At 37.0% G+C, this 13,234-nt stretch overlaps 2 protein-coding genes across 2 annotated transcripts; both read left to right on the top strand.

The window, feature by feature from the left end:
• Positions 1–2,686: 2,686 nt before the first annotated feature.
• On the top strand, positions 2,687–5,890 carry LOC117982591 (uncharacterized). Its single transcript, XM_069498661.1, has 4 exons — positions 2,687–2,903; positions 3,836–4,126; positions 4,480–4,619; positions 5,819–5,890. Exons 1-4 carry the CDS (start codon positions 2,885–2,887, stop codon positions 5,888–5,890), a joined length of 522 nt encoding a protein of 173 aa, XP_069354762.1. The 5' UTR covers positions 2,687–2,884.
• A 4,260-nt stretch (positions 5,891–10,150) lies between these two features.
• Positions 10,151–12,333, top strand: LOC117982589 (uncharacterized). Its single transcript, XM_034968952.2, has 4 exons — positions 10,151–10,235; positions 10,969–11,058; positions 11,180–11,599; positions 12,152–12,333. The coding sequence occupies exons 1-4, from the start codon at positions 10,154–10,156 to the stop codon at positions 12,295–12,297; spliced, it is 738 nt and encodes a 245-aa protein (XP_034824843.1). The 5' UTR covers positions 10,151–10,153; the 3' UTR covers positions 12,298–12,333.
• Positions 12,334–13,234: the final 901 nt, after the last annotated feature.

Below are 13,234 nucleotides of genomic sequence, written 5' to 3' on the forward strand. Positions count from 1 at the left end.
CACCGAGGGTTCCGTAGTACAGTCGTATTTTTTCGACATTATGCACGATAAATCAAAACCCGTGATTTATAAAAAATAATAAAAACCTGTTTTAGAATCCACAGGTGAAGCCCTTTCATTATGATAACCCACTTGGTATGGTTATCTTACTTTGATAATTGAAAATACTAATTATCAGTTCATGACCACAATTTAATTTTTTTGTGTGATGTAACCACAAATTCACGGTTTTCAGATTTTTCCCCTAATGTCTGCTATAAGACCTACCTACCTATTTCATGTACCCTGTATGTTTCTTGACAGACAGACAGACAGACGGACAGACAGACAACAACGAAACTCTATTTACGCAGATGTAGTTTCTGAACAAAAAATTGTGCCCGTACCAAAATAATAATAATATTCTCATGGCATCTATATTTTCCCTAACAATTGTAGAATGTCAGCCATCCGGGAATTACGTTCCAAATGGATCCAAACAACACTACTTACTACTTGCTCTGCAGCTGCGGTTTATTCAAATTTGCTGGACTGTTCCGTAAGATACGGTGACATCGCATCCAGCGTAAATAATACAGGATAGCTTTTAGTATGAAAGGTTTACGTTCACTGTTAGAAGCAGTTAGAGCTATGTGTGAACTAGCTATTTTCTGTACGTTTTCTGTCGTCTACGTAGATTTTTTTATTTTTTATTCTTATTTCTTAGTGAAGGCCTACGTTGTAAGGTGAACTTACCTAAATAGGTAATGTAAATTGGGTATATGTAAATTGAGATTTTGTATGTATTTTGTAAGGTGAACTTACATACAAAATCTCAATTTTCTAGACCCAACGGTTTGAGCTGTACCTACGTTGACTAAATATATAACTTATCCAGAACTAATCTCAAACAATATTCCGCCATATCTAGATTAACAAAAAAAACCGGCCAAGTGCGAGTCAGATTCGCTCACCGAGGGTTCCGTATTACATCACGTATAAATCAAAAACTATTGTGCATAAAAATAAAAATAAATCTGTTTTAGAATATACAATTAAAGCCCTTTTATATGATACCCCACTTGGTAGAGTTACCTGGAGTTCCCGTGGAATTCAAAAAAATCTATGTCCACGCAGAAAAGTCATGGGCATCATAATATAGTTAGTAGATGTATATTGATAGGTAGATATAACGGGGATGCCTAATACAAAAATATGATTTCAAAAATCCCACCCAAACAGCCAGGGAGAGTCAGCTAAAAATATACCTACCTACTTTTTCCATCAAGTTCAAAATTGGTAGTGACCACAAGTCCCTTGTGTGGCGAAGCACAAAGACTTTTCTCGCGAGGGTCGCATCGTGTAAGCGTTACTCATAATATATATATATAATATATCCATGACCCATGTAAATCTCAGAAAAATTCCTGCCTATTGTTAGGGAAGATGATAAACTCATAGCACTTATCCCTAAGGGACTTTCTATCCACGTTCGTCGTTTGTCTTTCAATAACTTACTACACCCACGCAATGTCGCCGGACCTATAATATCTTCTACCATGGTGCAGTTGTGAGTGGTATGCTGTGGTAGGTCCCGGGTTTGATGCCCAGCAAGCGCAATTTGAGAATGTATAACTTCTGATCTAGCTTGCTGAGAGTCTTAGTTCTGTGGCTAGTTACTATCTTACCATTTAATACTCACCGCCAAGCGATTTAGTGTTCTGGTGCAAGCAAACGAGCATTTGGGTCACCTGATGTTAAGTGATTACCGCCACCCACTAACAATTGCAGCACCAGAGGAAAAGCCGATGCGTTGCCGGCCTTTCAGTAATTTGTATGTTGTAATCTAGTGGGAACAACGCCGATGGGAGTTGATTCCACCGTTTGCATGCGCGTGGAAAAAAGGATCTATGGTATGGTATGGGTTTAATTAAACCTGACGTAGGACCCCTTCCTAGTTAGCCAGCTTTTATCTTACCGCCACCATGTGAGATCAATTCAAGAGCTAATTAAGTGTCAAATTAATAAAAACCACACGAGCGAAGGCGTGAAAGGTAATTTAATAAAAGATTATTATTGCAGTATCGCTTAGGTAAATACTAGGCACTTTTAAGTCCTGGAAGTGTAATTTTTATTATCCGTAGGTACATAGAATTTTATCACCCTATAAGGATTTGTCTGTTACTTATACTGTGAACGTACATAATATAAAAGAAAGGTCAAAGGGCAGTCCCTAGAGACTACAAGGTCACTGCCGATCACGTCGTAAAACGAAACTGCGAAAAATATTATATGCCTATAACGTGTAGAATAGAAATCCTTTCTGTCTTTAACCCTTTTGTAGTTTCATTAGAAGCTCGTATCTTCAAGCTCTGATCGTCTCATATTTTTGGCCTCCAATTCCCTATCGAGAATAAAACCCGGGAACACCCATTGATAAAGCCCCAGGATGCAGGCGACTGCACCAAGAACATAGCATAATCGTCATTCAATAGCTCTAAAATCTAAAACTAATTTTAATATTGGGCTTTAAAACCAATGTTTCATGCATACCTACTATACCTACTTAAACCAGCAAAATAAAAAAAATAAAAAAGCAAGGCATTAAAAAACTGTTAAAATAAATTCTCTTTGCTAATTCAAAGATTCGAACTTACAAAAAGTTGTCAAATTCAAAAATCAATAATTCATCTTGTCGAAACAGGCTTGGAACGGGCAATACATTTTATTTTTATTTTCCAATCCAAAACCCATTCAGAAATAAAACAAACACAAAAATGTGCTTTCAATAAGAAAAGTAAATTGATCAAAATTTGCATAAAAATGGCCGCCTAAATTAAAATTACGCATCAATCAACGTCAGCTACCGATAAGGCACTCTCAATTTCGGCAAGAACCAACAACGATGGATAAGGATAGCTTTGGTGAGCGTAATAATAAAATTATATTAATAACGGATGGGCTAAGTAAAAATATTTCGTAGGCATAAAATATGAGTAGGGGCGATAACCGTTGGGCCGAATAGTCATAGAGTCAAGACTAGGTAGAAGTAAGCGTATAAGTCCCGCAAATTGCTATTGCGCTGGAACCATGTCTCATTAACATCGAAATGAGGTCATTTTGACGTATATTTAAGTAAAAATATACCATCAGCTCGAAACTTGCTGATGTCACTAAAATGGCGGCCACGCGCATTAGCAATTTGCGGGACTTATAGGGTGGGGCACGACAGACAGACGATCATAATATAATAAAGAGGGTGCCGAGAAACTCGTGTGCCGAGAATTTGCCAAATGAGGAAGGCTGAGGATCGAAATAGTCGTGCTAATTAGAGAAGGCCTATGTCCGACGGTGGACCTCCAAAGGCTGGCGATGATAATGACACCTATACTAGCAATACCCTTGTAATTATACATCATCATGGTCAACCCATCGCCGCTCACCACTGAGCAAGTGTCTCCTCTCAAAAAGAGTCGTGAGCAAAGCTAGTAAATACATCTTTACATAGTATAAAATAAAGTCGCTTCCCGCTGTCTGTATGTAGGTTTGAACGCGTAGATCTTTTAAACTGCGCAACGGATTTTAATGCGGTTTTCACCAATAGATAGAGTGATTCAAGAGGGAGGTTTATAAGTATAGTTTCATATTGTTTTATCCTAATTTGTTGAAATATGACGATAATTGTTCAAGAATTCGGAATAAATCAAGCTGACAGAGCTTTCATCGAAAATGCTGTCTTATTGTTTTGAAATATAACAAAATAACCACAGTGACAACATTAGTATCTACATTGCACCCCGTGCAAAACCGGGGCGGGTCGCAAGTAAATAATAATCTTAGGTTATAAATATTACAGAAAACGACGCTCTTGACCTATCAGACGTCACTGAATCTTCTTCATCCTCCAAATCTGGCTTATTCCAAGGCAACCAGCCATTCGTGCTAGATCTCCATGACATAAAGAGGGAACCAGCAACAGAGAGAGTGACTCCAGTATCCAAAGCCAAGAAGAAGAAGCGACGTGGCCACCCTGTTGCTGGGAATAAAGCTGGTTCAAACACATCCTCCTCTGCGTCGCTGCCTACTACTGAGGCTGCTGGTAAAGAAGAGTTTTATGATGCAGGCGGAAGTTTCCATGACGTAGCAGGTTTAAAAATCTACTAAGTATAACGGCAGATGAGTGAATTAGCAATGTTTAAATTTCAAAAACTCAAGCATTGATTCAAAATGAAATTCAAATTTAGAAGGAGATAGCAGATTTGTAGAGTCTCTGTCGTTAAGACCGACAAAACGTCACATAGGTATGAGTGACAGAGACAACGCTCTCCAAAGCCGAAATATCATTCTAAAGGTCGATGTACATTACTTTCGGCCGCGTACTGTACCTTACTCTGAAAAGTTAAACCGCCTACCTCCGATTAGGAGTTGGATGTCTTATTAACCACTAGGATATCACAGGTTTACCTATGATAAATTCTGTGTGATGCTTATGTATTTCAGCGAAAGGTGGCCAAGCGAAACCAGCAGCGGGACTTGCTTTGGCTCTGCAGCAATCCGAACACAACCAAGACCCGAAATTGAATCCTGACACAACTACTCGAAATTCAGCCACACCGCGAGAGCCGTCCAAAACTATAACTGTAATTTCTTACTCATGTTTTAAGCGCATTGAAAAGCTGTTTTTAATTGGTCTAATTATGATAAACTATATACCTACTCGTATTAAACCGGCTTCCCACGGTGCGTGATATTGCAGACGGACGCGGACTAGCCCGCACCGACGACGCACATAGTTATAAGAAGACTATAATGCGTACAAAATGAGAACTTACTCGACATTTTAACTCTGTGGCAACTGTCATGTCAAAGGTACGGTCTTGGGTCGGCTTCACCTTAAAAATGAGAGCTAAAATCGTACTTTTAACATGACAGTTGACACACATAGTTAAAATTTGGAGTAGGTCTCAGAATAAGGACTGTTAGAAGTAGCCCTATTGTGACACTTACTGTTAGAGCGAGATAGCTAAATGCATTTAAGCTCTTGTTAGAACGTGACAAAATGATTATGCTTTGTCCTTAGCAAAGTGGCCACTTTTTTTGTTTGTCAAAATGTATTTGTACGTGAGTATTTTACAAACAACGTGAAGTGTAGAAGGAATGATATTTCACAAGTAAGAAAATCTGCTTGAGCCAGAGGGACTGAGGGGGCCACGCTAGTTGCAAATCTGGACATATCTGTGGAGTAGGTTCTCATTTTCGTCCGTGGTAGCGCGGACACGTTGTCATTGTCATCTGAACCTTGTGCGCGTTGCGTGGCTGTTCGTGGTTGGTAGTCAGCCGTCCGCAGAATCACGCACCGTGGGAAGCCAGTATTAGTTAGTTGAGGACTTCTTTTAATTTTTTGTTTCGAACTAAAATTTTGTTTTTCATTTTTTTAGAAATCTGTCCTACCTCCTGAGTGACTGCCAAACAAGAAACCGATTCGTGGTGTGTTTTTTTATTATTTTGTTTTATTATCAATCAGTAGGTATATTATAATCCGTAAAAGATATATAATGTCAAATGTCATATCAGGTGAGTTGCGGTGCGTTTTAAAATCCGTATATATGAATTTAAATCTATCAAAATCCGGTGCGGAATTCCACAGTGCGCGCGCTTCTATGAAGTTCTATAGTTCACAGATTTAGAGAGGAAAAAACGTACGGATATTTGCTGTGGTGCGCGCTAGCTCAAGAGATGAACCGCGCTTTTAACAATTGACCCATAGAATTAAAAATGGCTCGCGAGAAGTCATTTTGTACGGACTACACTTAGATATATAGATTTTATTTCTTTACAGATGGTGACAATCTTCACAGAGAAAATAAAAACAAACGAAGAAAATTGTATATTCTGGAAAATAAATAAATAGTTGCAGATTGCCTTTTATTTAAAAAAAATATCAACTCTATCGCCATACTAGGTCAATTTCATAAGTGTTTAGTCCAATGTTTTTTTTTAAAAGAATATTAGCCATGTTAAATGACTAATATTCCCTTTACCTCTCCAACTAAGCGTCAAGCTTGTGCTAGGAGTTGGTACGACAATAGTGCAACGGGCGGGTTTGAACCGTCGACCTTTCGGTTTTCAGTCCACTCCTTTACCGGTTGAGCTATTGAGGCTCTATATAATGTGCGGGTACCTTGAAGGATTCGTTGAAGAAGTGAGGAAGAAGAATTACAGGGTGTCTTGAAAATAGTTTTCTAAAGGTTCAAACGCACTTACACTTGCACTGCGCGACGCGGCAGTGTCTTGGTCCATACAAACTCAAATTATATTTGCCGCGATGTGTCGCGCAGCGTCGCTCTAGTGCGCTTTGCTCCATACAAACTCGTATATCTAAATAATTATATAAAAGGAAAAGGTGACTGACTGACTGACTGATCTATTTACGCACAGCTCAAACTACTAGACGGATCCGGGGCATGCAGATAGCTCTTATGACGTACACATACACTAAGATAGGATTTTTGAAAATTCAACCCCTGCGGGTGAAATAGCGGTTTGATGTATCGGACGAAGTCGCGAGCGTAAGCTAGTATATTTGACGTGCTGCTCCTCGCAGCGCAGCATAAGTGCATTAGGACCATGGCATTTTTATAAAAACAAGGTATTGTATCAGCGGATCAGCCTGGCTGTCCAGTGCAGAAATGCAGCCAGTATTCTTGGCACCAGTCCACGCGGGCATGATTTATATGGTAATTAGATAGGTAAGGCTAGCTTTATGTTTATTGTAATATTATTTTTATTAAAAAAAATATTGACTAAAAATCTCAAATAAACCCGAACACTTTACGCTCCTTGCCAGAGACAGTAGAATACGTCTATGGTTTTACTATAGAAAATACGGAAAAATTGGGAAAATTGGGGATCTCTATGGCAACATCAATAGCATGTCATCCATTCTGTTCAGTAATCAGTTGGTCAGTATATTATTGTGACATATCTGTGATTGTGACAATAAGCGATAAATTGTTTGCTTTGTTTGTTACTAAAATTATTTGAGTGTTTACAAAACAATAAGTACACTAGCGGCACGCTATGATGGCCGGTTTGACACATTACAATAGTGATGTGGAATGTCAATTTATTCTCGAACAAAAAACAATTAAGTTTTGTTTTTGTACCTGATTAAATAGGTTTAATAAAACAAAAATGTATATGTTTATTTAATTTATTTGAACGAACTGAATATTTGAACGAAAATGAATATACATACTTTATATGCACACAAGAAACATATGAATACAAAAGATACCGAAAAAGGTGCCACAAAAGGCCATAATTAATCAGATTCGTCCATACTACTATTTTCACTGTCGTCACTGCTATCATCACATACATTAATAATTATATGTTCGTTTTCTATAATATTATCTATTTTCACATCTCTTTCATAATCTTCCCTTATTAATTTAACAGTTCTATTCACAACCTTTTCCCAGTCTCCTTTAGTCACATGTTCACAAGCTTCTTCTAATAATTTTAGCATTTTTTTTGTGGTAAATGGGGGTTCTGTATTGTGTCTTGCAGCATATCCCTTAATTTGAGCCCACACCAACTCAATCGCATTATACTCACAATGGTAAGGCGGTAACCGTATAACTCTGTGCCCATGTTCTAATGCTATTTCGTCAATGACGTATCGGATCTTGGTTGGTTTGTTTTCTTTTAAAAGACGTACTAATTCCGCTTTTAACATATTCATGTTTGCATCTACGCCATTTTTACGAAGCCATGCGACGATATCAGCTTTCTTTTGGGATTGGGCAGGTGGCTTGTCAATTTGCATCGAGTGGTATGGGGCGTTGTCCATAATTATAATAGATGGTTCAGGGAGGCTACACAACATTGAGGTAAACCATTCAGTAAACTTTTCTCCATTCATGTCTTCATGATAGTCTCCAGTGGTTTTTGACGCAAAAGCCATGAGAGAACCTTCGACAAACCCGTTGATGGTTCCGGCGTGACAAATTATAAGTCGCGATCCTTTTCCTACAGGAACTTTGGAAGTAGATGCTGCTGTGTCATCGTTCCAAGAACGGCCTACAGTATGGTTAGCATTAAGCCATGTTTCATCCAAGAACACAACATTTTGCCAATTTTTGATTTCTTTCACTTGCCGTAAAAAAGTATACCTTGCCATCGCTATATCAAATCTTTCCATCAATATTTTGCGTTTGTTACATTTTTTGTATCGAAATCCAATGGTCTTCAAAATCTTCGTTAAAGAACTTTCCCCACCGAAGAATAATCCAGCTTCCTTCAGTGAATGCACCAACTTTTTTCTTGTTGGATACTCCTTCTGTAAATAGTAGCCGTAAACATGTCTTCGGATAGCATCGGCATCAAAGCTATCGATGCCTACGACTGGTTTTGCTCGTTTTCTCTTTTTTGGTGTGTGAAGTTTATTTTCTTCTGTGCCAGTCTCGCCATATTTTTTTTTAGTTATCCGTCTAACAGTTCGTTGTCCAATATTAAGCGCATCAGCTACGCGTTCAACCACTGACGTTATAGGTAAAATTGGCCCTCCATTTTGAGCTTCACGATCGAAATAGTTACGAAGGCGTATTAGGAACTCACGTGTCTGACTATTTAGAACAGTTCTCTGCGTACGTTCGGTCATATCGACGAAATCCACAACAAAGGGCTTGAACAGAGTCCAAATTAACGAGCAAGGGTCAACAGTAATGCAGTATCAATATTTGAAATCCAAAGCCAGGTCAAAACTATATCACAATCGCATTGCACTGACAGTTTATACTTTTCGAAGCAACGTCAATTCGAAACTGCTTTGTTTTGCATTGAGCATTGACGCGAGTTTGCCGGAGGTAGTAGTTGTGCTAGCCAGCGATCCTATGTGACGATCGTATTAGATTCCATTTTTAAAAATTTATTGATATTTTTTTGCGATTTCAGAGGTTTGTCCACATAGTGAAAATTGTTCATATTCACAAGTACATTCACCCCTTAAATGGTGCAAACTGATTTTTCTACACTTGTATACATTTAAGAAATCAATTTAATAAATAAATTTTGAGTCCTAAACCTAAAACTACATTCGATAAAATTTATGAATCTCTGCACATCACTATCGTCAATAAAGTAATACAATTATTTCCTTCAAAGTCGTTATCAATTAATACGGAACTTCATGAGCGGACAAACGTCAAACCGGCCATCATAGCGTGCCGCTAGTTTAGAATATATTGGCTAGCTTTGGTACATCTTCGGAAGTCCCGTTGCTGCGGGGCTTCTCGTAAAGCGAAGGTACTTATCACAAAATACTGTCAACTTCCGTAGTTTCAGGACAATGCTTTGTTGAATTTTACCGTGCTATAATTACATGACTGTTTTGTTTGCATACCATTTCTAAGATGCAATTCTGAGACTTATTAAATTTATACAAGGAGCCTAATAGCTTAATTTACTTTAATCTGCTGAACCAGACAAATAAATTGTATGGTGCAACATACAGCATAAGTACAGCATGTAATATGCACCGCCCGTCCCCCTACTGGTAAACATGCAGGAAAATCCAGCCACCAACCAAGAAAATATATCGTACTAGCTGATGCCCGCGACTTCGTCCGCGTGGAATTAGTTTTTTAAAAATCCCGTGGGAACTCTTTGATTTTCCGGGATAAAAAGCCAATGTCACTCTTTAGGTCTTTACCTATACCCATGTAAAAAATCACGTCAATTGGTTGCGACATGATTGAAGGACAAACCAACAAACCAATAAACCAACAAACAACCAAACTAACAAACAAACACACTTTCGCATTTATAATAAGGGTACTGATTAAATTACAGTTAAATATTACCAGCTGATAAAAAGCAAACGCAATTCTTAGACACAACGCACATCGGCAGATTAGGATGAAGCCAAAACCTAGCGTTTTTTGATAACAACTCAAAGCTTTTGAATCTCACCGTGTTTAATTTTCATTATACTAAATTAAAAAAAAAAAAAAAACACTCAGAAAACAATTTGGGAATTTAATATACACGTCGGTTATATTGATTATACTAAATTCAACCATACCTATACCAAAGTAAATAATGCTTTGTTTAAGTTAACCTATGCGCAGACCCTAAAGTATTTTCGTAAATATTTTGTCATTTTACAGTAATGGACAGACTGGTTCATCGTAAAACTAAGAACAAAAAACCAGCACCCAAACCCAAAACGACGAAGAAACGGCAAAGCGATGGTAACACTTTTTCTTAAATAATTTACTGGAGTTAAGTTAACCTAAAGTAAAAGTAACCTAGTTCGAGTAGTAACCGTCCGCGGATTCACTCGATGGAAATGTAAAATTCCCTTTATTCTTTATCCCGTGAGAATTTCGAAATATCCGGCACTATTACTTGTGTACATTATTAAGGAAACCTCATGTGCATGATTTCAGCGTTCTAGATCCAAGGGTCTAGATCCAACTGGTCGTTGATGAGATAGTCAGTGAGTCAGGACTTTTGTTTGTGTAGGTATAAATGAATATGGAGTATATTAAAAATAATATACCTACTTTTCAATCCTAATTCGTACTAATATTATAAAAATGTGAAAGTGTGAATGTTTGGATGTTTGGATGTTTGGATGTTTGGATGTTTAGATGTTTGGATGTATGGATGTTTGTTACTCAATTATGCAAAAACGGCTGAAATTTGGAATGGAGATATATTATACCCTGGATTAACACATAGGCTACTTTTTATCCCGGAAAATCTAATAGAATAGAATAGAATGTTTTTTTATTCATGTAAACTTTTTACAAGTGCTTATGAATAGCCAGGTAGTTTTAATTTACCACTGGTTCGGAATGCCAAAAAGAGTTCCCACGAAATTTTTAAAAACCTAATTCCACGCGGACGAAGTCGCGGGCATCAGCTAGTAGTTCATAATAATATAGTTCATAATAATAAATCATTTTATTTATACAACAGGACCAACTTGTTCTAAGTTCCTGGCTGAACTTTCCAGAAAGCTTGCTCTAAAAAAGAGACAGGAAGAAGAATCGCCAAATAGCATTGTGGGTGAGTAAAGTTTTTGAAACTTAATGTTAATTGTAAGTAATAGACAAAATGTACTGATATATCGTTGTATTATATACTTATTATTATTTTTATTGCTGTCCAATGTGTTTTTTTCTTTCAGAAACAATTATCGAAAGCATCACTAATGCCCTGCCAGTGAAATTTTCGAAAAAATCTCCATCGAAACGAGACTCTCCTATGAAAATTGAAACTTTACAAACATATGCTCCTGAACTTTTGCCAAATGATACTTTATCAGTCCCGCCTTCAACTCAAAACATTAAAACAATTCTTCCATCAAATGAAGAAATGCATACAATAAGTACTGAAAAACTAACAAAAACTAGAGGTTTTCGAATACTAAAAATGCCTTTCGTTAGCAGCGAAGTTTTTAAACAGCCTGAAATTAAGATAAAGGTGGTAAAAGAGGATGTAGCTGTGAACACTGGCGGAGAACATGATGTTGCAAGTGAAATAGCCAAACACGTTGGTACTTTGCGAAAGATATCGTTGATAGCAGAAGAATTTAATCAGAAAACAGGTAAACACGATTTTACATCTTAATATGTACTTACATTTCATTTTGCGTGAAAAGACCGCTGACTGACATAGAATATGATGTAGGGATATGTGTGAACATACGCAGACATACCCCTACAAGCCCCTACCCATGGGAATTAATGTATGAGTATGGTTGTACCGGTCTTACTTACAGTTCACGAAAGGAAAGATTGACCGAACCAACAAATACGCACTTGTATAGACGCTATCACTATCTCTGCTCACTTAGTACTACGAAATAGATTTATTGGTCTCTTGCGCAGGTACAAGATGAACGGTTTATTTAGTTGAAACAAACTGTAATAATATTATATAGAAGCTTTTCGGTGTGATATTATCCACGATCATTTTGTACGATTTTATTTATATTCTTTTTGTTTTTCCTTTTTTTAAACATTTACCAAGTCCTTGTGTCTTTTCCGGGTTGCAAGCAGTAGTTGAGCCGTAAAAAGATACATTTTTAACAATAAAAGTAAATCAATTAATGTTCAATGATGTTCAATATGCTATTATAATTATTTGAACGTTTCAGCTAAAAATTTAAAAGAAATAGTCGAAAGTGTTCAAGAAGACCTATTGAAAAAACTAGAAGAGGCACAAGCTGAGCACAAAGCTTCAATATTAGCAAATCAAATGTTGATGGATCAGCAAAAAGAACCTCAAGAACAATCATTATAGAAGAAAACATAGAAAACTAAGTGACAAGAAATGAATTGCCATTGCTGTCAACCATGATGTAAAAGAAAATAACAACAATGTTCGGTCCTTCAAATTTTTTTGTAATATATAAAAATAAATAAAACAACACCGTAAAATCAGCTTTTAAATTAATTTGTATATACCTAATGAGAATTCTTAATTACCTTTAAAAGTAATTTAGAATTGCTCGTCTATTCAACAAATAGGCTTATTTGAAAGGTTTCCTAGACTGAAGTATAAAAATGGATGCACCAGTTGATCTTCGACTATTGGGTGCTACAAAAGATTGTATAGTAGCATTCGGGCACCTAAAACTACTAAAAGAAAGAAACAGCAATGGTAAGACAGTGCAAATTTATTATCACCGTCATTATCATCGTCAGCATTGACATTCGCTGTTGGGCATAAGCCTTCTTTAATGAATGCTAACTACACCAGGTCTTCAGCCTTCTTTATCCTTATCTTACATACGAACTTCTTACTTTTTTCAAACTATAAAGTATAATAACTGCCATTATGCCTATCACACACTTTCCGCAAATTCTCACCCCCACGTATACAGCAACGAACAATACGATACGATTTGCGTAGGTATCGTAGCAAGCAACGACCTTTGGATTTCTTTCTGTTTATTGCATGTTTTGTGTACTGAACTGTAGCGTCCCTGGCCAAATCCCTTTTAAATGAACACCTTGGACGTGGTTAATTCGTCCAAGTTAAGCACGCGTAACGATTCCTAATTTATATAACTGTTGACTAGATAAAGGAAAACATGAAAATAAACAGATGAAAAAACCAGTATCAAGCAGTTTACATCGGAATGTAAGATCTATTTCAGCCTTTAGAAACCCCAAGAATAATGGAAAAGTAAATATTAGTAGTATACCAGGTAATCAGAATTTTTTATGATATTATT

This window comes from Maniola hyperantus, chromosome 5 (assembly GCF_902806685.2).
Source record: "Maniola hyperantus chromosome 5, iAphHyp1.2, whole genome shotgun sequence".
Lineage (NCBI taxonomy): Eukaryota > Metazoa > Arthropoda > Insecta > Lepidoptera > Nymphalidae > Maniola > Maniola hyperantus.